The 27,163-nt window shown below is 35.7% G+C and overlaps 1 protein-coding gene across 2 annotated transcripts in view; it reads right to left on the bottom strand.

The window, feature by feature from the left end:
* ZFPM2 (zinc finger protein, FOG family member 2) overlaps positions 1–27,163 on the bottom strand; it is a 305,737-nt gene that overhangs the window by 243,966 nt on the left and 34,608 nt on the right. Inside the window, exon 2 of one of the 2 annotated variants that reach the window (XM_042808947.1) lies at positions 2,854–3,012. The exons of the other annotated variant lie outside the window; for it this stretch is intronic. Within the exon in view, the coding sequence (XP_042664881.1) occupies positions 2,854–3,012 (159 nt within the window). The remainder of the gene's footprint in view (positions 1–2,853; positions 3,013–27,163) is intronic. 2 annotated transcript variants of the gene reach the window in all.

Below are 27,163 nucleotides of genomic sequence, written 5' to 3' on the forward strand. Positions count from 1 at the left end.
GGTAGTTCGGTACATTTTTACTTTCAGTACTGTTTTTCCAGCCTTTGTTCTCAGACAATGCTTGCATTTAGACAGCTGGGGAAGCATGAAAAACATCCCATGGGTGAGCCTTGCAGGTACCTCCTCCTCAGCAGTGGTGCCATTTGTTGCCCACATCTCCAGATACCTGAAGGAATCATCCTCAGTTCATCTGTCCTCTATGAAGAAATAACAGGGGACGGAAACAGGGAGCCGTGACTGATGAACACTGAACAAATTCTCCCTGCTTTCTAAAATCTTTATTGGTCCATACTAGCAAGAGGAGAATGCAGAGATAGCACAATTCCCAAGCACATCCCTTTATTTTCTGCAAAGGAAGCATGAGGAGACAGACCCACATTTATTTTCCCTCCTTTGAAGATACCTGTTTTATAGGATGCTGATACCATCAAAGAGTGAAATACACATTAGGAAGTCAGCCCTCAAAAAAGAAATTAAAACACATTTGTTTGCTCTCCACTCTCTAACCTATTAGATACATACTATCATTTTCAAGTTGCTACTCATAATGTTAAAGAAGAAATGTTTTCAGAAGGAAGAAACCACTGATGAAGTTAAAGAAAAATTAATTTTTGGAAAAGTAAGTTGATTTCTTACTTCAGCTTTTAATTTCAATACTGAAGCATTAAAAGAAAGCTTATAAGTGATTCCTAGACCATCACAAGAATCATGAGAATTAGTCTCATGCTTAATATTTACCGTTTGATACAGCCACAAAAGAACCAAAAAAAGGACACAACGTAAATTTATTTTCTTTCCAGATCAGTTCTGTCTACTTGCATTTTGTCCTCAAAAAATGTACATGGCCACGTAATAACAGTAATTCAGATGCGACACTGCAGAAGCAGTTCACCAGAAGCCGACAAATTATTAAAAACAATACATTTCTCATCTCCCATTCCATCCTTTTCCAGGGATATTTTCAACTTACTTCAAAGTGGGAATTTCTGTCACGCTGCCACAGCTGGAAGTAGATTAGGGGTTTTATGTGCCCCTTCATCCTCAGAAATTTCCTTTTCAACTTTTCTTCCGCAGCAGTTGCAGTGGATAGGTTTAAGATTCTTTTATAACTACAACACACTTGAAAAAAGAACTGCTGGGCAATCAAAAGGTATTCAGCCTGAAGAATCAACAGATGTCCTTAATAAAATATATGATAATTAAGATTCAGGTTTAAGTGTATTCCCACTCTATTCCTGATCTTGTTCAATACAATGCCTTGGATTCAGCATTTTCCTTGAAAGCTTCATTGAAGGAAAGAATATTTGAAGAATACTTGTAAAGATTACTTGAAATTCAACACAAATTTGCAATAATGATTGCTATGAAGAAAGAAAGAATGCATTTTCTGAATTTCACCCTAAATCAAGAGTAATTCCATTAGTAGTCTCTGAAAATACAGCAAGCAGCACAGAGAAATAACTGAATCAAATTGTTATGAACTGAGAGCAGCGCTCAGACTTCCACTTCTAATATACGGAATTCAAGAGATGTTGGTATAACGATTATGCAAATAGTTATTTAAACTGGTAATGCCAGTAACAGGAATAGTTGTCTTATTCAGCTAAGCAAAACGCTATCTGTTATTACACCATTTAACTTCCCCTGTTTGTAAAGCATATACATTCTATTTATAAATTCTATTTATATTTTGGTCACCCATGCTTTAGAGTAAGCTTTGTAGCAGCTACAGTAAACTGCGGACTCAACTCCTTTAATTCTTAGGATCTCTGAATATCTGATTATCTGATACTGAGTATCAGGAGCCACTAGAGCAAAAAGTACAAGATCTTTTCAGAAGTTTGTCTACTACATTAGAGGACATGTAGAAAATACGCGATGACATCTTCCCTGCCGATCAAAGACTATAAAGACTGTAGGAAGGACTGATATCTACTAGTCAAATAGGACTCTTCAAATAGATTAATTTTATTTTGTCCACAACAGCCAAAAATAATATGTTAAAAAAAAAAAAAACAAGACCAAAAAAAAAAAAAAAACACATGAGAGCATATTAAGCTATCGTGAGAAAATACATGTCAATATCTGGGAAAGAATGGAAATACAGAGAAACCATTGATATCCAACTGCCTGAGGGTGACTAAGAAGAACATGACCACAACAATTCCAGCTATTTGATAGGCATCCTTACCTGCAGAAGACAAACAACAAAGCAATCAAGTGGAAATCTGGCAGGAAGAAGTTTGAATCAATGTTCTCTGTAAGAGTATATGGCAGTGTGCTTTTTCTGTCAGCTGAGTTGGAAACAGCACAGCTTTGCAGACTGAACGTTGGGTAAGTATAAGCCGGTGTGGCTTATGCTAAAGTACAAGTATCTTCAATAATTTGCAAGTAACTAATGCATCAAAAAGGCATCTGCAACTTTAAAAGTTATCCTTTCACAAATCACTACTTTTCCACCATGCATAATAAGTTCTATAATAAGCTCTATTTTAATCCTAGAATCTACAGGCACAATCTGTTTTTCTAGCAATGTTTCCTAGGCAAAGGAGCAACGAACAGACATGCTGCATTGCTAGCTTCATATCTGATAATAAGTGACTTCTGAGGCCTGTTCTCTACAGTTAAATACATAGAAAATAACATTCTTGGAGGAAAACATTAAAAGCGAGACGATTCACCTCCCTGCAAAGTAAATCTTCCATCACATTTAAATATTTACCCCTCAGCAGGCTAAACTCCACAAGTCACTATTTTCCTGTCTTTTCATACATTTTAAACCAAAAAAATCTTTTTGACCAATTGGACACAGTTCTGCCAGAATTCCCTCAAGAGGTGGGCTACAATGATTACCTTTATTACAAAAGTATTCCACTTCTTCACAGCTCAGATTTTCAGGCTCAAACTCTGTAGAAAAGCTTTCCTCCAATGGAAAGTCTTCTTTTGAGACAGTATCATTTTCCTCAGACAGGCACTCTTCTTCTTCATCCTCAATGGCATCCTCGAGGGGCCCTTTAAAAAGAATCAGGAACACTGTGGCAAAACCATCTAAAAGGACAACGTGAAATAAAACCTTAGCAAACTTATAACTGGTGGTCTTTATCTAGTTCTTCCTTCCATTTGCTGGGTTCAGCATTTACGAGAATTGACCAAATAATAGTTAATGGGAATTGAAATTGGAAGTGACTGTTTTCCGAAGCGAGGACTTCAAATCAGAATATGCTAAGTGTCATTAACAATATGTATTAATAATGCTCACACGTGTCTTTTTTCATTATTCATCAGGCTGCAGTATTAACAGCAGACAGTTTTAACAATGGAAATCAAAGCTGCATTTGTAAAACCATGTAAGCAGTGAAGAGCCTTCTCTTGTTGTTTGTAAGTCATTGTTTTTTGATGCTGAATTACAGTACTTAATAGGCTCCCTTCACAAGCTTCACTTCCAGAGTTAGCAGAACTGACGATAGCAAATTTATACAAAGGTACTGACAGTATCAACTTCAGCTTTGGCTGTTTTCCTTCAAGAAGCACCTGACGGAGTTTAAAAAGAGTTTCATATTCCCTGTGTACATTCATTTGCAACACTCCATAATAGACTAGCAGTCACTGGGCAGGACTCGGACAAACACTGCATTTCACTTTACAGAAATACCCAGTGTGCTGCTCTACACTGAAGGGCAACACTGGCACACAGCAGCCCCAGGAGCAGAGCGTGAGCCTGAATACAACACAGCAGCCTGAGGTCTCAGACTCTGCTAGTTACCAAGACAGCCCATTCCTACAGAGCCTCCTGAAGAGCCGTGTCTGACAGGCCTGTAACACATAACACCTTGGTTGCCAGCCGGAATGTATTCGAAAATTAAAATTTCTCCCTTCTTATACGCAGTTAACAGTCATTGGTTAATAGTAACTATTTCCTAAATTCATCTCACGTGCAGGAGTAGAATTTACCCACAGATTTAAGTAGAGATTTGAAATAATTGAACATATTTTAATTTAACTAAGATTTTATTAAATGTCAGTATGTTTCAAAATCCATCTTAAGACTGGATTTCAAAAGAGGGATTTCATTATACATGGTTGAGGCTTGAAAAAAAATTACTTATTTCCCTCTCCAATGAAAGCACAGCCTCATTTATAATTGACTGCGTATTTCTTCCTTGAAATGAAAGCTAGCTGGCTAATGAAAAAAAATGTAATTTGTATTTATATGATAGTTTTCCGGTATTAAATACACTACTCCTATATAATCTATCATGCTGAGATACAATACATAAATGATTCTGTTGCACTCGATGAAAAAGGAGGGATAAATTTTTAAAAGAAATCAAATATTGACTACACTCTAATTTTATGTAATTAATTAGTAACCAGAGACTACCTACATTTATCAGAACAGCAAAATTCACTTTAGACTATGTTATCCAATTCTTGCTTCAGAGGAATATGATGGTTACCTTTTATTGAAATTGATTGAGATTCCCAGCTGGCATTCCATTCATTAATATAGCTTACTACCTTCCACAGAAATATGACTATTTATGCCAGCTGAGAATCTGACCAAATGAACCCACTTATGTGGACTCATACTCACCAATGCAAGCCATCATTCAACAATATATCTCCTAGAATAAGGGGCTATTATTATGGCTGAAGAAATAAAGATTCTCAGTCAAAGTATCCATTACTGTTAATTGCTCTTTCTAGCCATGTTGGGAAAAAGTCTGGCACTTGAATATGCACATGGAATGAAGAGTGGCTATCGCAGTGTACAGAACTGAGAACAAAGCGGAGCACGTGCTGGAAGAGCCATGAGCAATGCACTGCATTTAATATGGGCAGTTTGGGCACCTCACATGTGTCCAGTTCCATTTCAGAAATGAAAGCATAAGGGTTTCTCAAATAGCTATCAAAAATACCTCCCAGATCTCATGACTTTATTAATACGTGACAATATTGAGCCATTTATCAGCGTGTACTCCTGGTAGCATCTATATAAGTAAACTAGAAATGAGAAACACAGTGAAACAAACAAATAAACGCTTTTAGGGAAATGGCAATTTCTGCCAGGTATATTCCTTCAAAAATTGTTCACATAAAAATGGGAAAAAGATATAAGCTTCATTTTTGTGTTTATAAAGCATGACTTTCACACTTCAGTTAAAGGTGACCTTCCCGTGAAAGACTGGTTCTTTGTCATTTGACTTTTTCCAATTAGTGCCTTCTAAAAGTCTGACTAAGTATGTGCAAGTAATCCAGTTGGCACGTGTGTAAGGCATTCCAGTGTGTTCCCAGATGTTAAACTAGTTTGTTTGCTCAGGTCACTCAGACATAGTCAGCAAGCTAACAATTGAGAACTGCCACTGAGCAAGGGTATGACAGAAGTCCAGTGGGTGTGCTTTCATTTTCATCGGCCATGGAAACACACATCTTAGAATTTTCACTGACATTGTTTCTAAGAAAGCAGAAGGGGAACAAAGGACAATCCCACTCAAAGCTTCAAAAACTTGCCTAGTTTGGTTTTTTAAACCAATCTCAGACTAAAGAAATTCTTGGCAAATGCTCTCATAAATAAATCCTAGGTTTGAATAGGTATTTAACACTTTCTAATGTTAAATCTCTTAGCATTTGCAAGCACAAATGTAAATTTTGTCTCATCTCAATGAGATCAGATGAGTGCATCCACCTATACCAGGTTTTACTCTGCATATGGCAGCCCACGTGCACAAACAGAGATGTCTACCCAGTACTGTATAGGCAGCAGACAGAGCTTTTCATAAGAGCTGCTCAGCAGCTGACATGAGATGCTGCATTATGAAAAGCAGCAAGACCCGCTGCAATCAGTGCAGAAATATTTTTCTAGGGTTCATGCTGCTGCTGCCTTGTCTAACTCACACACTGTCTTACTCCTGCTGAGCTGCCTTCTATCTTGTAAGCTTCCAAATTCATGCTCAGACCTGATGACTTCTATACTGATGACTTCTATAGAACTAACTGAAGGAAAAGCCATTATTCTACATGACTAAGATCAGACCACAAGGATAATAGCACAATTAAGTACTTCTTGGTTGTTAGTTTCATGTAAAGTGCAATATTTATGCCTGATTTCTGCAGTTACCATTATCACTCAAACACAAAAGTGGGTTAAAGAGAACAGTAAAATCAAAAGCCAACTGCTAGTCAATATAAACAGATTAAACTTTCCATTCTTGACTACTCCAACTAATTATTTGCACATAAACCTACACTAAATTTGAATAAAAATTAATAGTCAGAATCTCACAGTAAAAATTTACTGGTACTACATATTTCTGACTAATGGAAACACAAAGTTTGCATGCTTATGTCTACCTTATTTGGCCATGTGTTTCAATCAAGATCTGCCTGCTGTCTGTACATCAGATCAGCCAAAGCATCAACTTCTTCTCTGATTCAAAAACGTAAAAGTGAGTTTTCAAAGTTACTAACACTTTTCTTTAGAGGACAATCTATGCAGTGCCTGCTCAACTTCTTGACTGACATAAAATATTTAAAAATATGGAGTTTTGTAGGAAAATAAAAAAGCTTTTAAAAAGACCAGCTTCTTTTTCAGCTATTTCCTCTGATACTGTTGGTTTCTGTCCAATTGTTATAGTGTTGGTCTACCACCTCCCAAATGCAGTTTGATCAGTTACTTTAGTGCAGTACTTTACCTTCCGTATTTTTTTGGTTTTTTTTTGGTTGTTGATTTAATTTAATACTTTTATATCCATTACTTATACTGACCACATTATTAAGCACCTATGGCACACATGTACTATATCTGCTTTAATTTAAGCTGGAACATGTTAAAAGTATCATCCCTGTTCTGCTGAAAAATGCTGATTAAGTCTGACACTACAACAAAACACTGCCGTGACGACAGAGCAATGCAAATCCAAATAATTCCTGCCACTGAAATACAGCTGAGTGTCACAATGATCTGACAGTCAACAGCTCTAAAATAAAACACTACAATTTCAAACTGGGATGATGTAAGAGTTTAGGGGAACAGTTAATTGCAGAGAGATCATCAAAATGCTTTCCTTCGATGCTCATTTTGATGATTCTTCTCCTGCTAGCAGTTAGATGTTATGTAAGGAGAGGTGAATCTGAAATGCTTCAGATTAGCTACATACACAATAAACAGTTAAGAATTTCCAAAGGCACTACATAAAAAGCTTTATTTCTAATCTTCTGAAGGCAAATGAAGTTTCCTCTACTTCATTCTGCATGTCTTAAGAAATCCTGAGAAAACTGTCCCTTTATGAAACAAGCAAACACATGTATTGTACACAACACTGGAGATCCTGGGAGTTTTGGTCATTCATTTCTTCCCTTGGTATTTACACTATTTTATTAATATTTATTTCTGTGACACTATTTTTTTTTTCCCCCAAATAAAACTGACTAACAAGAGGCAGCAGAAAACTGTACAATTAGAGGAGCAATGTAGGAGTGTGGTAGAAATACGTATGGCTTAGTGAGCACAGTAGTCTGCTTGAAGAAATCACATATAATTTGATACAAATAACAATATCTACTGCAGAGAGGCTGACGAGTGAACTGCATGTGCCTTCATGGAGAAAATTACTTCTGATTGAGGCCACTTGGCAGCGCAGTGTGGGGAAATCTGAACGGCAGCTCCCTAATTTGTAGCAGATTTGCTGATGCTCAAGCACATATTTTTTTCGGACTGTTGATGTATTAAACACCTACAAAAATCTTTCTTAAATAATCAAACAGATGTAAACATGTATTTGTGAATGCAGAAAGATAGCTAGCTATGTGGCAATCTTAACACAACAGAAAACAGATGCTACCTCAACACAAATGTGGATGAGCCACATTTAACAAAAACAAAACAATACAAAAAACAGCACTGTAAGCATTTTAATAACAGGGAAAAATATGAGAACGGAGCACCAAAAAAGAGTTTACATTCACCTAACAAAAGAACATTTTGCTACACTAATAATTCCTCTGACGACAAATTTGAGCATCAGACCAGCTGAGGATGTTAGTTCTCACACAGCAGTGCAGAACTTCAGTTTTACTGCACTCTAACCCTAACAAAATAATTGAAATTCAATAGCACTAAACTAGGGAAGTTCTGTAACCATTTCTCATAGTTGAATACATCAGAATTCTCTGTAAATGAAACCACTTAAATGCATGTTCAAATTAAGCACATGCTTTCCTATTCAGTACTTTGTGCTTAAAATGCTTGTACCCTACTGTGGGAAAATTTCATTGGAATAATTATCTCATAAAAATGTTAAGTGGTTAGTTTCCTTCCCACCTACCAGAATCCTCCTGTGCTCCCAGAGCAGCAACACAAATCAGTGCTCTTAACAAATTAAGAATGCTTCAGAAAGCCTACAATACTTGACAGTGAGTGGCTGGGGAGAGGTTAATGAGGGTAATTAGTAGTAGTAGCATTAAATAATAACAACTCTGATAAATCAGAGAGGCTTGAAATTCACTGGATCGACATCATGCATTTTGCATGTTCTGTGCAATCCATTCAGTATTTCCTTGAAAAACATGCTGCCACACGCAGATTATTCTTAGCTTACTGTAACACCCAGGTATGCAGTGCTCTATGACTACAAACAGAGGGCAAAGCTGCAGAAAAATCAATCCATTTGTTTCCTCTTTCTGCAAGAACATTTTCTTCCAAATACAAACAGCGACATAAGAAAACGATAAGGCAAACACTTCATATTGATTTGTATGCCGAAGACAAGTAAGGACCATTTAAAAAAACATCAGTCAGGAATACTGAGAATAAAGAGGCTTCCATTTATTCCATTTAAAATATGGCAGCAAGACTGACATTTCACAGAAGTTCATACTTCCATACAGGGCTTCTTAGCTTCATTCTCAGGCTTTAATTAACTCTAGAGTTGTTTTCCACTACTGTACTTCCGGAACATCCTAGAGACAAGTTTATCAGCAACCCGAACAATCCCAACAGCAACAGAAACAATCTAACAGCTTCTTTCGAGGAAGAAATTTTTATAAGCCACTACCCAAAATGTCCTCCCAAGCTCTGCTCTGGGAAGCTGCCTTTCTCTTGCATTCAACAGGATTCTTTCAGTGTACAGGCTCAAATATTTCAGATCCACAGTGAAGACATGGGCCAATAAAACAAGGGAGAGGAATATGTGGTGATGGAACCATAACACACTTTCAGTAGGATTGTCAGATACATTCAGTCACTGAGATTTTCAGGAGAAACTCCAGTGGTAGGTACAGAGATGAATTGTAGAAATGGATGCAAACAACAATTCTCCGGATAAGGTAATAAAAGGCAATAAAATGATAATAAAAGTTTTCCTGCTGAACTAGTTGCCCCTTCCCTGCCCCTGCTACATGATTCCACGACTGTCCACTCGTGGCTTTCAGTTGACAGCATTCCCCATTTTCATTGTAAAAATTACTACCTCTCCCTTCTTTCCTGGGAGAACTGAAAATATTTTCCTTATGTAATTTCAGGAAAATTGGAAGGGCCAAGAGAGGTGTCTAAACACACTTCTGTTCAACGTTACATGGCAATACCTCAACTTGACAAACTGACTGCTGCAGGAATAGTTTAAAATACAAGCATGCTGTTGGCAGTAGGTGACTGAAGAACAAACTGGCAGATCAGTTTAGAAAAAAAATGTAAATATACTTCTTAAGAAAGCAAATAACTTGTCAAACCACTCCCACCTTTACATAAATGCTTCTCTCTTTACTGAGTTCTCTATTTAACTTAACTAAGTTATGTTGGTAATTCATGTCACATTTTTTGAGCCATCCTCAAGAGAGGCACCACTACCTGTGCGTGATGAACCTCTCCAGTCTGTTATGTAAATTGGCTGAACTTCAAAAGTTTTTCCCAGATTGGAAGATTGCATCAATTTGTGAACTGTTCATTACATTTTAATTGTGGCATCCAAGCAGAATGAACCATTTCTCACCTTCACACTGGTAGAAACTTTATGAGCATGATTTAACGATGGATTTAATAGAAAAAGGAAAGGAAAAGTGCTGCTCTCTGGACAGTATAAATCCACATCGACCTGATGTAATTGAGCTTAACAGCAAGAATAAAGTATATTTCTGTGGTAAAAAGAAAAAAAAAAATAGAGGTTTTTTTTTTTAAATGCACAAGTTCTTCCTGCAGCCACTCACTTTTAACATAAGTTGCATCAGGGGATCTGGCGAGAAGGAAACATTTTTATTAATTTTCCCCTTATCTATAAGAAGAATGCTGGTTTTTTTTTTTTTTTCATTTACGTTCCTTGCCTGCAGGTAGCAGACCAAGAAAATCATATAGTAGAAATTTTTCCTTTTGATTAATTTCTTTCCATGTGTTATGTTATTTCTTATATATAATTGATTTCAGGTTTCGCTCGTAGCTGTACATCTTTTTTATATCTGCACCTACTGCCTTCCTTCAATCAAGAAAGTTGAAGGAAATTACCTGAATTTTGTTAAGTTTATTAAAAAAAGAGCTCTGTGAATATTTAAATTGAGTTTTGAAATGCTAATACAAGAAAGATATTAGAGAATTTTAATAGTAGGTTCAATTTGACCCACAGACTATTGTAGAAAGGGTCAAATTTTATTCAAATTATTTCTTTACAGCAAAAAATATGAACCCTTTGATTTTATAAAAGTAGATTAATATTCTTCACTGTTTGGTCTTTTGGCACTTCAGTGCATGACAGCATTAACTGTGCTTGTGTATAAACTTTTCAAAGACCTTTGAATGTTCCAGTAATTTGGAACTTCACTTTCATTTATGCTCATCTTTTTTTTCTCTTAGCATTATCCAAGAGTCCACAACAAAACTGACAAGTGCCTATAATCAGTTTGCTTTTTAGAGTTAGACCAGAACATTTCTAATCAATAAAAGGGAAAGGCTGAAATAGCGACCATACAAAACGTGTTTACAGAGGCATCATTTCAAAAAATTGTATGCATGTGCACTATGAACGCCAGAATATCAACTGCATAGAAAAAAAAACCCTTGTACATGGATAATACACTATAAGATTCTTGCAATTAAATGACAGACTTGAGTTTCTAAGCTTGGGCTCATGTCGAAACACAGGGGCATTTACTGTCTCAAGTTGTTTGTTTTTTTCTGCTCAGGTATTTTTTTGCAAGCTTTGCTTGGCTCATTGGAGCCGGGAAAGAGATCCTCATCCTGGAGACGAACCCTGTAGGTTTATCAATTTATAGGCAGAGAGGGAATATGAAGAAACACTAAGTGGTGCATAGTACTGTTGTTACACAAAATGTAATACAGGCAGAGCTAACCATATGATCACACTAATTTACCAACTGAGGAGTGCCATGTTTGCCAAGGAACAGAAATTACTTTGCAACACAAGTGTTATGAAAGACACTTGCAGTACCTTCCCCTCTTTAAACCTTCCCACTTGCAGGCATCAAAGTGTTGCCTTACTATAGAACAGTCAAGGTAGGGATTTTTCCAGGTATGTCTCTAAATGCCATATGAAATACCTTTTTATTCAAAACTAAATGCAGACAGCAACAGTATAGAAGACTTAACAGTTGCAGTTTCTTTCTGGAACTTCAACTGCACGGAATAATGGCCAGTAAAATATATAACAGCAGCTTCACATGGGCAGCGTGACCTCAAAGCTGGTAGCAACAGGGGTACTGACCGCATGTAACTATACTGAAAGAAAACCTGCGCAGTATGTTTTAGTAAAGGATGAAATGGAAGGCTATTTGGGTCTTCTAGTAACAATGTTCTGTCTTCTGAAAAAAACAAAAACAAAAAAAAACTAACTGAAATTCTATCTTGGGAAGTTTGGTGTTTTTGTGGGTTTTTTTTATTGTTTTGCTTTTAGTAATAATTATGTGTTCACATAATTTGGTAAAGTAATGTAAATAATTTATTTGGTTTCACTCTCAGAAAAATTCAGTAACTGAAATATTGAGAACAGAGAAGAGGATGGCCTTTTGCATCATTAATTACCCTTTGTGCAGTCACTGATTCTGGTTTAGCCACTATTTTTCTTTCTAAATATATAAACAAAATAGCCAATTACGTCCAAAACTGTGTACGTTTCACAATTCCTAGATATGCAGGTACTGAATCTCTCTGCAAGTGATGGGCCTCTGTCTTACACATTTTTTGTAAGCTTTGTGGAGGATTTCCTGCAGACTTTTTATGCCCTTGGGAAATCAGACCTTTGCTTCCAGCGATCCTTCACCTAAGGCAAGATCCACAGCCTACCTCAGTCCTTTCATGAATTCCATGATTCCTGATAGATTTAACAGAAAATCTTGAGACAACGGGTAATAAAGTCCTTGTTACAATTGTGCACTAAGATAAGTTCCGTGTCTGCTTTTATTTAATCCATGAAGAGTAAATAAGATAAACTGGCAATGCCTATCTTAATAGCTAAAAAACTAGTGGTTTTTACCATATACTGTTAATGCACCTGGCCTTGAATTGTGAGCAGAGTGAGGGCAAGGTGTCAGAGAAGCAAATTCAGCAAGGCCAATCCTTACTTGGTAAGAGTTTAGCTCACAGTGAAACTGAAATGACTTTTCTGCACTGTGTTTTCACACTGGTAGCTCAGGTAGGAAAGCTTCCCACTACGTCACAGTCCAGGCCTCAACATTGAGGGTTGAGCACTAAAGTGAGAATCAAAGAGCACACACACTCAATGACTACAAACACAGTAAGCTGTGTAAGCTGTTTATCACATATTTCTTTCCACCAGTCCTGACTATTTACTATGCTTTCTTCATTTTTATTTATTTGTTAATAAATATTATACTACAGTTAGAGAGCAAAAAGCAGAAATATTCACTAAAAACTGGAGAAAAAGTCATTGCAAAAAAACTTTCCTGTGGGAAGGAGACTGAAGATGCTGATTCAAACCAGATTTTGGGAACTATTATAACAATTACAAGACAGTTACACTCACAACACATTTCATAATGTACACCCACAATTTGTTGGAAGCGTATTCCTCCTCCTACTGCCCCATTTTGATCACTCATTTACTAACTAAATCAGCAGCACTTACTAAATCAGCAGCACTTACTACCTCAAGATTGACATGGGACTCTTCTTTGTCAGTGCTCAATACAAGCTGGCATCTTGGCCTGACAAGATTGCATGTCCATGTATGCCACAGATCACAACAAAAGAAATCAGGAGGATCAAGTTTTTATAGGTATCTTGTCCCACATAAGAAGAAAGAGTAAGCTTTCTTTAGAAGAGGAAGGCATTTAATCTTAGCTGTCTTTACCTACTGTCGTAACAGCATCAAAGCGAAGGCTCCACAACAGATGCTGTTCCATGTATTTCTGGTTGTGTGAGAGGAGGAAGAAAACAACAGAAGTGACAGGATGAGTACCCTGACTCAAGACCCTGCTAAAATCTCACCAACAACACAGAAGCAGCACAGAATCACAGTGCACCACTTTTCCTGAACAGAATGATAAACTGAAGCCTGCAAAACAAACAGGAGGCTGGGCACAAAGTTTTCAGAGATAGATCTGTGATGGCTGTAGATAACCTCCTACATTAGGAGTAATTTTGCAATGGTTTTTATCAGTAGTTTTCTTAAATGTAACAGAGTGAACAAGGAATTATTCCCGATATGCTTACACAGAAATATTCTCCCTGAAGCATTTTTCCCAGGATTATGCTGTATTTTATTGTTTCTAAACCCATCATTTATTTCTGTATGATCTGTATCTGCTAACTTTTACAAAACAATTCTTGAAACCACTGGCAAGCTACTCTGAAATACTGGAAATGTAATTTGCCCAGCGATATGTGGCTAACATTAGTGCAAATATCATCCAGCTCAAGCCGATTGCTACAGTTAAATAAATATGTATGAAAATAACGTTTAAATTTTCAGTGTTAAAAAAGAGAGAGACAACATGTGGAAAAACAGTTTATGTAAGAAGATGGCTTCTTAATTCTGTCTTTCACTAAAATTATGAGTACCCATATTATAAAAATTTAAATATTCAATAATTTCTCTATGATTCAAGCCTTCTTTTTTTTTTTCCTGTTCAGGTAAAGGCATAAGGAAAAATTCTATTAGATATTTAGAACCTTTTTTAAAGAAACAAATGCAAGAAAAAATACCCTTACATTGTTTTCTAAAAGTAGCTCATTTCAATAATTTTTCTCTTCAATAAAGCAAAACTCCCTTCTTTTACATTTTCCCTGTAGATAAAACATATAAAAACAAAGGTTGCAACAGCGAATCCTTCCCTTCAGACATAGTGAACTGTAATATTAGTAAAGCAGGAGAAGCTTCTTTGTCTACTTTGACCGTCGGGATCTCAAGCGTGTAACAGACTGCCTGAAAGACTAAGGAAGCTTTCTTTCCTCTATAGCCTACAAGTCTACAGTAAAGCACCATGCCCTGAATAGGGCCAATTTTTTCCCTTACATATGCCTGAGACATCTTTAGATCACAAAGCTTTGCAGAGCAATGAAGGACACAGAAGTTCACTCTGTGCCTCCAACTGCAAGAGAATCCAGGCCCTCATTCCCTGCAGTACCTCTCCGTCCATCTCCTGAGCAGTGAGTGACAGGTGCTGGTATTTGCTAATCACTGTCCTCACTCACCTGCTAGAGGGAAAAATGTGATGCAAGTAGGAGCACTTTGAAGCCACTAATGATGCTGCTGCAGTGTATTTAATGGCCAGCATGTTCGCTACGATGAAAGAGGAACCTCACATCAAGTACATTAAGGGATCAGAGGAATACATACTCATTACTCACTGCAATTTTACATCCCCAATTTTAAGACAAAATACTCACATTTTTCCCATAAAGCACAGCCACCCTATACTGCTATGGAAAATGAGGGGTCTTTTCTTCTTCTGTGTAATATTTTCTGTTTTTGTATGTAGCCAAAGATTATTCCTTGTTTGTCTTTCGTTTATAGCTGTGTTTCCTCAGATGGAAATGTGTCTGTCATCATTTGTACGTCATCATGTAATTAAATCAAAAAAGCAGAATAAAGGGTTTTTTTTCAAATTATTTTTTATTTATATATATATATATACAGGTTTTATTTTTAAATTATTGCTTTTTCCCCAGTCTTTTTCAGTAAAAGCAAAACAGAGAATACTGTAGAAAGAGCCCCTGAAAGACAGCCCAAATTTCAATCTCTATTACACAATCAAAGCTAAAGAGCCCGTATGTAGAATTCTCTGCCAAATTGGGTTAGACCTCAGTAAAAAAGTAAGCACACTTAAAATGATCCACCACTCAATGATGTAATTAAAGAAATAACGTAAAAACACAACATATGATATATATATATCAAACAGGAAACAAACAAACAAACAAACAAAACAAAAACCAACCACGCTTAAAGTAACCACTAGTTCTGAAGTAATACCAAAGGAAAGTTCAAATGTTGGGAAAAAGCTACATCAAACTTGATTCTCTTTGTTTAGCATATGAGGATCTTGTTATTTCAGAAATATAATAGTAGTACTTAATAGTATGTAAGAGATACAGAACTCCGTAATTAGTTACTTGTTATTAGAACTTTGAATTTGAAATAACTACAGGGGATTCATTCAGTAATTTTAATCCCATAATGGAGTTTATCAATATCAAGAACAAAACTGAAAGGTTTCAAATTAGAGCTAAATCTTTAGATCAGACTGCAACAGAAATGAATTGTGCATATTTTTAACAGAAACCAAATAATCTGAGAAAAGTCAGGTGGAACTGAAAGACTGCAGACTGTGGCCACGAGCCGCAAAACAAACATGAGCAGTGTCCCTCCAGGACAATGAAACCCCAGCCAGAGAGTCAACAGCCCAACAGTAAAGGAACATTAGTGCACAGTTTGTTTTCTGGGAATATTCAGATCCTATTTTGCTGACTAGATTGTCAGTTATGATTAGTTACAATAATCACAATTGCTGTGGTTTACAATGATGCCCCATAAGGATGAAATGTAGTATTTTTGATTTTCAAAGAAAACAGCATTAGAGCATCTATACTATGTCAATTGAAAATATAATGGGCTACTAACCAGTACATCATCAGCACTGACATTTTACAACCGCCACAAAAAATGTGACTTTCGTCATCACTACTAAGGAAAATATAATACACATGTATCTTACTCCAGGTCTTATACACAGTAGAATGCATTGGAAAATGATGTTTATATGCCATTTATTTTTATGTATCCTTATACATATACACACAAACACCCCAAAATTACAAAAAAAAAAAGAACAACAAACCACAGCACTTAAAGTAAACTGAAAGTGCATATTACAGCATATTTGACTTCTTAGTATCCCAGATCAGTTTGTTTTTTTTTTTTACTGCCTTGATTTCTTACTTGTAGGAATTGCAAGGTTGAACAAAGCACATTGCATTTCCCCTAGAGTTGGCATAACCTGCTTGTTTTCTGACTTAATCACTAATAAATAATTTGAAAACACAAAGTCATTATGTCATTTCCAGACAATGAGCTTTTAAATGGTGCATGTTATGTCCAAGCCCTTTCAGTAAGGAAAAAAAAAAAGTTGTGCTTTTTTTTTTTTTTTTCTCTAGAAACCAGATGGCTGGTAAGTGTTATTATGAGGATATGTAAATCTCAAAGCAATGAGCATCAAATCAAAACAAGAATTCATTCACATCATCTCTTATCATGATTGTTGTTTCGCTGAACCAACGTGTGGAACAATACAACTCCATCAAATTAGGCCACTGGATGCTTCAATGATGATGATGATGATTCAACAATCCAATCTCCACTTCTTCCTTAAGAGTGAATGGGAAGGCTGAAAATATTTTTCACCTACACTTTCAACCTTCCAAATATCTTTCTCTGCATGCCAAACTTAACTAAAGCAATCTTTTTCCACTGATTTGTCTTAGTATGCTCACTTAAAAAGTCCTACTAGCTCCACTACTGTTAGAAATTTTTTCTTGCAGAAAAATTTCCAGTAAACAATTGCATTTATTAAAGACTCCCACCCTATCTGTTTAGGCTATCTGATTTAGAATGACCCTACATGAGCATAGGGGCTAGAGAAGATGACCTCCTGAGGTCCTTTCCAAACTCAACCATTCTGCAGTTCTCTAATCATATCAGGAAATTTCTTATATTTTCTTCTACTATTGAGAGCCAAATATAATAGAATACTCTGCAGTATTCTAGCACTTTCAGCCCAGGCATCAAAGGGAGCTAAAGGTGAAAAAACAAAGTAGAATATTTTTTTATTCCTCCAGAACTATCAAACCAAGAAGCACGTTCTGGCATGATTTTAATTGCATGCTAGACACTAGTAGCACTGAGTTAATAGTTCCAACAGATCCACAAATGTAATCAACACTGACTGTGGTTGGACCATGGAAGGTTTGACTGCACTTTAGACAAGCTTCTCACTCCATCTTCCCTTTAGTTTTACATGGTAAGAACATTTATTGCCTGCCGGAGACCTACTTCAAGCATGGGAAAATTTTGTGGATACTCTTCATCTGTTCTTTATACATGCACAAGCACATTTCTAGACAAACAAAGCTCAGTTTACATACATGTTGCAGCTTATATTACTATGAATTAAGGTTCTCATAACCTTTGCTCCTGCACTCCGTATAACTGCTGAAAGGCAAAGTTGAACTTACATTTCTAACTGAAGTCAATATTCTTACAACAGAAAATATAGAAGACTACTTAACTTCGAAATTTTAGCACAAAATTTAGAGGTACAGTAAGTTTAGTTCACTAAAATACAATGTGGGATTTTGTTTAATGTCACACACTGTATACATAAAAGAAAAATGCTCAAATTAACTGAATTTGGTATCCCTAAATTCAGTCTGAAGGAAGCCAGCTGTATCATGCCAGTGTTGAACTGGAAACATAGAACTGATTCCCTAATATTATGTTATTCTGTCACACTTTGTCCATTTTAGTTGTAAAGATTAAGAAAACGCTTTCACACAGTTTCCTTAAAAAAAATTACTTAATGTAAAAGAAGCAATTATAACATTAAATGAAGTTTTCCTTTTCAGTTTCAATCCATCCCGCTTCTTTAAATTCCTCAAAAAATACTCCTAATATATGAATGCATTTTTAAGATGTTTATTCCTCTAAATACTAACAGCTTTTTGTCGGCACACTTTAAATTACTGCCTTACCAGAAGGTAAGTATTCTTTGAACGTAATCTCTCTTGAATACTATGGTCTAACATATAGAATTATCTTTCTCAAATATTACACTCATCAATACTTTGTTTTATGCACTTATATACTTTCTCATACTAAAAGGAGCAGAACAGATCACAGATTTTTTTTTTTTCATGTGATTTCTGCTTCACTCTGGTTACAGAAGCAGGAGACAGCAAACATTATTTGCAAGTGTCATATCACAGAGAGCTCTGGAAAAGGAAAGGGGAACCATCACACTTGGAGTAGAACAAGCATCCAGGACTAAAGGAGATGTTATCCATTACAGTCAAAACAGACAACCAAGTTGTATTATTAAACACTGTTGATTTCAAGACTGCTTCTAGAAGAAAAGAAAGGAGTCTAAAATCAAAGTGTTAGAAATATCAATAATACTGATCAGCAATTGTTAGTAATACAGAAAGAAATAGTAAAAATGGCTGGTAACTGTGCTTTTCACAAAAGTCTGATGTAATTGTCATGCCATACAGTAACAGAAATTCTTTTGGAAATAATTAGATTTTCAAGATGTACACTTTTTCTAAAAGAGATGAAGCTACTAAAAATACAAGTGTGAAATAGAATAGTCTGCAATAACACCACCCATTACAATATCTTGTTACTGCTGTGCATGAGAATCAAGGAGTGGACCTGTGGTCTTATCTTCACAGCGTGTGGCAAAGAAATAGAAAATATTGAAAGATTTGCCAGTTAAGAAAACCAGACTATGGAACTGAAGTCAGAAGGAGACGGTGATGTTTACTGGCTACTAATTCTGCCTTATGTTCCTCTTCCCTCCCGCTCTTCATCTGTTCATCACTGCCATTCAAATGCCATCGAATACATCAGTTCAATATATTTCAGTTATAAGCATTTGCAGTGGCTTCATATAAGACTGTCCAATGATATTACTGTTGTAATTCTATTAGGCAAAGGATTGTTATCATGTCGCTACCAACATTTAATTGCTAGTTATTTAGCACAAGGCTGTTGGATTTTCTTTCACCATGTACCATTTTGAGAGTTTGCTAAACATCTCAGAAAAAGGAAAACTCAAAAGAGGATTTTTTTTTCTTCATCAATATCCAGGCTTGCAATATCCTTAAAGGGTTATTCTTTTGCCAGTTATGTCTTCAGATGTCCTTCCTGTTTTCTCTGGCAAACAATATAAAATTTCAGGGATGAGTACAACATACTTGTGCCTTCACCAACACAGGTAATACCAGATGAAGGAATCTGTTTATTTTATTGACTTAGAAAACAAGAGAGTGAGTGGGAAAGACTGTGATCTTCTGGATCAGTCTTCAAAAAAATGTGTGCTTTTTTCCTGTCATCAGATCTTCTCATGGTATTCTCTTCCTCACGTACACAACTGTTTTGCAGAATTCCATCACAAAATTCATAAGCCCTTAAGCCTGCAAAGTAAGAACTTTTCAAATCTCATGCTCTGTGGGGCATAGTCAAATGTCAAATATAAACATAAAGATGTTTGTATTTGACAGCTGATTTAAGCTTCAGAGACAAAAACAAGAAGTGAAAGAGCAGATTACTGCTAATCACTGCTATGAAAAGAGAACTTAGGTCTAGACCACACATATTTAAGAGACTTTATAGCATCAAGAACATCACTGGTTAGAACTAAACACATAGTAAATCAAAATTATTTTTAGAATATGTTGATACTGACAAGCTTCTTGAGAGTAAAGATTTTAATTTGAAGATGGGCAATAAGAACCCCTCATTACTAAATAAAAGTGACGTAACAAAAATCAAAGATAAGTAGCAATGAAAAGGTAAAATCAGTGCACACCTACAGTAGTGTTTGTACTTAATTTAGCTATAACTATGATGGGGAATTTAGCAATCTATGATGTGGACACTCCTTGTGGAGCAGCAAATGAACAGTTGGTTTCTTTCCCCACTTTGCACTTATTCTCTAAGGGATCTTTCGAATTACAAAAAAAAAAAAAAAGTAAATTAAATATAAAATATTTCCTATGTCATATAATGATATTTCTTCATGTTGTACTACGTTTTGGGGGTTGTTTTATTACTTTATAGCCACAATTAGTGTTACTCAAGAGAATGGCCTAAGCTGATATTAAGTACCGTACTGAATGTTTACACATTTTCAGTCTCATAAGCTCTCCTTATGAATTGGGAATCATTTAAATAACTCTGGAGATACTAAAGCAAGCTGTAAAATACATATCACAGTACTATCACCTCAAATTCATCACAAAGGTGAGATGGAGAATATTATTTGCTGCAAACAGAAGCGTGGCTTTTAGTCGGTAAGTTTTATTGCTAATGGTTCAAAGTAAGACCTGGATTCTTTGGGACCACAGGATTAAAACCCAAAACCAAAGTAATAACGAAGAAAAAAACCCACACACTCCATGAAGCTCAAGTCCTTCATTTTCAAAGGTATATACATTGAACCTGATATAGATTACCTTACAAACAGGAATTTGGGCACCTGGATGATGTCTATTCCTATACTTTGGTGGCTTTTCTGCTCTGCACCACAAGTGCTTATCTTTGGTGGTGCACACATATATGACGAGATATCTACTGAAAAGTCAACTTAATTTGAGATTTCACAAGGTAAAAAGCAGTGTCTTCAATGAAAAAAGTGCAAAACTTACACATTTATTATGCTGATGTATATTCTACTTAATCTATTCATATATGCTTATTATATAACCAACATGCTAACAAATGACAATCGAGATTATGTAAGAGGTTGAATTCAGACAAGACAGAGCAAGACCATATTGTGCTACAATATAGCTACTGCAGCTACTTCCAAGGAAATCTGACTTTCAGTATAGCTGTTTTCAGATCCGAACAGATCAGAATAGATTAGAATTCATAATCCATCAAATACGATCATAAACCTGGTCACAAAGGCCAATACATTTCATTCCCACGTTTTTAATTTTGTTGGTTTTTTTTTTTTTTCCTTAACATAATTAATATCATTAAGCAGAGACTTTTTAATAAACTCAGAAGATTCAACTGGTATCTAATTTCTATTCAAATTACTGTTCAGTGCCAGTCATTCTGAACATATCTCTGTCTTGTTTCTCAAATGATATAAAATGCACTTTTCAATCTGCTTTTATAATTAGACTTCACTGGGATTGGACATTCGATGGGAAACTCTAGTCTTTAATCCATAATCTACAGAAACAATGAAGTAGCTATCAAGAAAGATTCATAAACACAAAATTCAATACCTGATATTACAATAGTCTCCTACACAACATCCATAGTTACTATTTACCTAAACAAAATAGTTTTTCTTTTAATTTTTAATCATCAACCAAATGTTTATTTTTAAATACAGTAATTTGAAATTACTTTCCTTAATTCGATTTGCTATTACACGAATCTTCCACTAGATATTACAATTTAAAGCCCATATTCACTTCTGTGAAAAACATACAGAAAATTCTACCTGTGGACCTGGGTTGGTCATTACCTAAATATCTAACAGACTTATTTACTTCCTCATCCAAACAGCTGCAGTTTGTAGCTCAAGACTGAAGCTTGTACGCACAGTACAGACATTCATCTAAATTCAAATCTAAGATGTAAGCCAAGTTTCTGTTTTTCAAGGCTCCATTTCAAAGTATAGGTCTCACTTCTGGGAACCTGATGTGTTACTGAAGTGGTAACTAGTGATGCTAGGATTTCACTTTTAAATAGCATTTTTCCTTATTTGCATTATTACATAATTCTTTGCAGCTGCAGTAATTCAGAAATGTATTCCTGTTTTACTACATGAAAACATTATCTCCATTATTTTTCACTGAAATTCTACCTAATCTTAAATATATATTCTTATATATTCTGTATTCATTCTTCATCTGTAGTAGCAGTAAAGAATAAGGTTTCTCATAAAGGGACACTGGAGGAGTCTATTCTCTGCTATCACACCTATTAATTTCTTTCAAGACTAGAGAATTTTAAAGATAATGAAAAGACAAGATATAAAATCACTGAATACTGTATATTTATTGTTTACTGCAATATATTTCAGTGTATGATTTCAGGAGTCAGAACACCTACTCTAAATTCTGAAATGTTGCAATGTTTTATTGAAACACTAAATGTTCACTGAAATACTTCCATCATAATTTCCCTTCCTTGAAATGTAATCATTCCCTACAGTAAGCTAACTAACTAGTCCCAGACAGAAGCATACAACATGCTACAGTTTTGAAAAAACAGCTGCATCTTACAGATCAGTTCTACATGACCTTACAGAGCTAAAGGAGAATTCTTGGTGTAGTTTTTAAGTATGATTGATCCAAAGCTCATCGGATTTAATATTAAGGTCTTGAGAGACATAGAAAGGCAGTGTTCTCAGAGCTACTCTTACGCAGAAGAGCTGTGGCTGTGCTCTTTGGATTACTGCAATTCTATCTGTTTATCTTTAAGCGCAAGATGGATGTACAATTTGATGACAAGACATTAGAAAGCATCATGAAGACATTACTACTGAGTGTGCTCCAGTGGGTACAACATACACTACTGAGATACTACAAATATGATTTAAGGATAAGATATTGCCAAGGGAAATCATTTACTGAAGGCAGATAAACAACGCATGAAGTGTAAAACTAGATATAAGACAGTTAGCTCTGTAGAAGAGCAGAAAGTCTAGTGATGTAAAACAATGCCTCAGTTTCAGTGATCACATTTCAAAAAAATAAAAAATGATTCAAGGGTGACCAAATTTTTACCAAGATTGGAAGCGTCACGAGATACCGGGGGCCTGCATGTTGATCAAGGACAGACACATTCCTCTAAGAACTACACTCACGTCTCTCAAAACATGTGAAGGACAGTGTGGGGAGCCTGACTTAAGCCTCGTGACACCTCCACTGAGCGCAAAGTGTTGTTGTGCTCCTTCCCAGGTACCCCTGGCTTTCTCCAATCTAACTTTGATAAATAATTGATCACCATCTGAAGAAGACAAGTCTCCCTGCAGTCTGGAAGTTGGGAAGGGAACTAAAATATTTGACAGAGGCACTCGGAGTAACCTGCTGAGATGGACACCCACATTTTTAAAACTCTGACACCTATATCTGGCATCTGCAGTGAACAGTCTAAATTTTCTTCAGTCTTTACATGGAACTACCTACTGATAATACTTGCACAACAATGTAAATGCTGCAAATGATTTAAAACAATTAAAAGAAAAAGAATGAGGTACAATCTGTAGGAAACTTGGCAGGCGCAGAACATTCTGAAAGGCTTCATAGAAGGAACATTTCTGGAGTGGTATCTGTGCTTGTAACCTTTCTGCAAACAACTCTTTTGCTATCTAAGTGATGTTTCACTTCAGAAAGAGTCCTTACCACTCACAAAGTCACACAGCAAGTTCTGATCAAATAATGCTTTTAAGTACTTTGACACTGGATGACATATTAGAGAAATGCAAAGAGTTGCTCTTAATTTCCAGTTTCAGCTATAAAATATTTCATAATAGGAACAAAGCACACTAAAAGCTATAAACTATAATGAAATTAGAAAAATGGACATTGTTCAACTATATGTTCATTCACCAATCTCAGAAATGGTAAGTAGAGTGTATTTATGGCTGGATAGTATTTCCTGAAGTTTTGAAGTGTCCACTGAATTACGTATCTGATTTATCCTGCAAACACTCATACTTAGTGCAATCAGATATAAGTATTTCCAGTGACTTCAGATGTTCTTGATAGGTTTTTTGATTACATCACAGTAAGAAAAAAATCAGGCTGACCATCAGGAATGTTATCAACTAATAATAAGATCACATCATAATGAAACACATATTCCTGGCTGATTATTCAGCAATCCTGGGATCAGTAAGTTTCACTTCTTCAAAGTGTTGTTCAACAGAGTTTGCCTGATGGGAAGATACAATTGTTTTAACCATTTTTCTTCAATTAAGAATAAAGGCAGGTTTTTCATAATCACTGTCCCACCATTAATATTACAGCTCTTCATTATCTCTCCTCACAGAGCAGTTTTTAAATATCCTAAAGAAAATTATAATTCATTCATGAAAGTGAAAAGCAGAACAAACATCATGGGAACTGGACACAGCTTTCAAGATCGGTGTGTAAAGGCATTTCAGCTTCTGTGACAGGACAGGAATCACTACTTCGGACTACAAGCATTTGCCCCTTGTCTCTACTGAGCTTCACGATTAGGCCCACAGCTTCTTGTTAAATTCTAAAAGTGAAGGGCCATAATCAGCAATAAAGCCTGTCTACAAGTGCTGTCAGAGAAAGCAGTCAGGTACTAGCCCTCCAGGTCATTTGTATTTGATAGGCAAGCCCTGCAACATCAACCTATGGAAATGTACTGCCTGTCACAAAGTACTTGCTAATCAACTAAGTTACAATTAAGCCAGGAACAGAAGCTGTAGCTACTCCAAATTCCAACCTCTGGACTTTTTCTGAAGCTTTGCTTTAAGAAAAACTGATCAAACTCCTGTATTATCACTACAGTATCACTACATAAAACTATGGCAACAGATTATGCAGTTTACAGTTACTTTTTTTTTCATTGATTTTCATCATAAAGCAGTAATTTTAGTATCTTGTAGTCTGATAAGCTAATATTTAACTATTATTCTGTTATCTGCAGATTAGAATTTTTATCACCAGATAGCAAAATATATAATATATATTAAGGAAAACAGGTTTTGAATTTATTTTTGAAGTAAACAATCTGTGTGCCTCAATTTTGAACTTACTAGACAGGCATAGAAACAGTGGGAGAAGACTTCCCTCCCTGTCTGCAAATTTATGTACTGAGCACAAGGTAGAATTGTTATCCACTGCAAGTCTCATCACAGAGCAGAAAAACATCTCATTAATAAAACATCATGGTGCCAAAACCTCACTTTTTCTAGTCTTTACCAATAAAAATACTACTTACTGGATATAATTATCCTCCCCAAAAATGACTGCATGCAAATCTACCCAATTCCCATTTTCTAGGTACATTGTTTTATTCTGCTTTGTTGTGACTTTATTTTGTTTTGTTTTGTCTGAAAACTTATAAATCTTCTATATACAGATCAAAACATAGTAGATGTAACCTAAGTGTTTAAACTGAGAGTTTAAAACATACAAGGAGACTGAAAAGCAATATTTTCTTTACATCTCCTTTAATTTTAAAATAAAAATCCAGATTTTCAACTGGAAATAGTACGGAATATCCCTACCTTTAACATGGGGAATTAACTAATCCATCTGCTTTAAAAGAGAATATACTGATGTTACTGAGAATCCCAAACAGGAGATTCTGGTCACCAAACATATTCTTCCACACAATCTTTAAGCAACATTATTTTTCATCTAATAAATAATCTGCATGCAACTTCCAGCCTACACTTTGTTCTCAGTCTTCCACTTTAAAGATGAAAGTAACTCTCTTCCACAAATGATTCAAAATACACAGCATCTTTTATCCTAATAAAACAGAATACACCACAATGTGAAATTGACAAGCAAATATGATTCCTGTACAACAGCAGATCTTTCTAACCATAAAATACAGAGAAAGAAAAATTTTGAATGGGAGTGACATGTGAAAAAGAAGGTAGAAACTATTTAGAATTCAGATAAGATCAATCTACTGGAGTTACTACTTGCCTGTCCAATCAAAAGGTATCTGGCTACCTTTAAAATGTATTTGATGATGACCTTAATTTTCCTTTTATAAAAGATGTGCCATTAACATGAACATGGAATAATCTGCATGATAACCATCTTACAATACATTTTTGGCTTTAGTATTTTTGGTTAAATTTCAAATACTCTAAAGAAAGGGTCAAACAAAAGAGAAGAGTCTGCAAAGATAAATTTGTGAAAGCTTCTACAGTCATGCTAGGCTGCTAGCAAAAGAAAAGCAAGTAAATAAGTTACTAAGTTTGGATTTACTGCTGAAAATCAGTTTAGGTCACTAGCAATCTGTGAGAATGGAATCTAAATCAAAACTACAACTATTCTACTAAACACAGACCAGGGAGAAGTGGTCCAAGAACACTAGATCTACAGTCACTGACACTGCTGAACTGCAATTGCACTTCCTGACCGTTTTGATCACTCCAACTAACTCTCCTTAGGACAAAATTAATTCAACCATAAGAAACATGGTCACAAGCTAGTCAGTTCTTTTGGACTTCAGTTTCATAGCTAAGCCCCTGACTTTTAAACTAATTACACCTAGCTGCTGAGATTTGTAAGTCCTAACAAGCGGTGTTAAAGGCATCTGTCAGCATCTGGACAGAAAGTCAAATTCAAGCACAAAAGATACAGATCAAAAACGAAATCCAGGGCAATTGTGGCACTTCCACAGCATTTGGACTCTGACATTGAAAATAATGACCCTCAACATTTCTGCCAAGCATTCCGAACTCCTTAAAATTGTAATAACATCAGTCTATTCTCTGTTGTTTTTTTTTTCTTTTGCACATTCTGAGGACTGCCTCCATCTTGACATGGATGAATAGATAATCTCTTTTGACTAAGAATTATGACTTCTTAGCCAAATATTCCACCAGAGAAATAGCCTAACCTGAGTACACCTAGTGTAATTGACAGCAAATCTTGGAAACATACAGTTGTCATAGCCAGAACCACAAGATAAAAACATTTTGCCCAACACATTTTCATTTTGCCCAATTATGAAATGGTACATTGGAATAAATGCTACTGCCAAAGTAAGACAGAAATGAAATGTATGACCACCTAAAACAAAAACAAACATATCTTACGTCTCACACTGTCCTATAAAGTAGGGAATAATATTTAGTACAGAGGCATCTCTACCATCTAGCAGATGAATACTTTTCTGCAACAAAAAGTCTGCAGGTTTGTACCTTTTAGGAGGAGAAAGGGTTTTCTGTGTTCTAA

Source organism: Centrocercus urophasianus, unplaced genomic scaffold (assembly GCF_019232065.1).
Source record: "Centrocercus urophasianus isolate 14NV4802_14NV808 unplaced genomic scaffold, USGS_Curo_1.0 seq_11, whole genome shotgun sequence".
Taxonomy (NCBI): domain Eukaryota; kingdom Metazoa; phylum Chordata; class Aves; order Galliformes; family Phasianidae; genus Centrocercus; species Centrocercus urophasianus.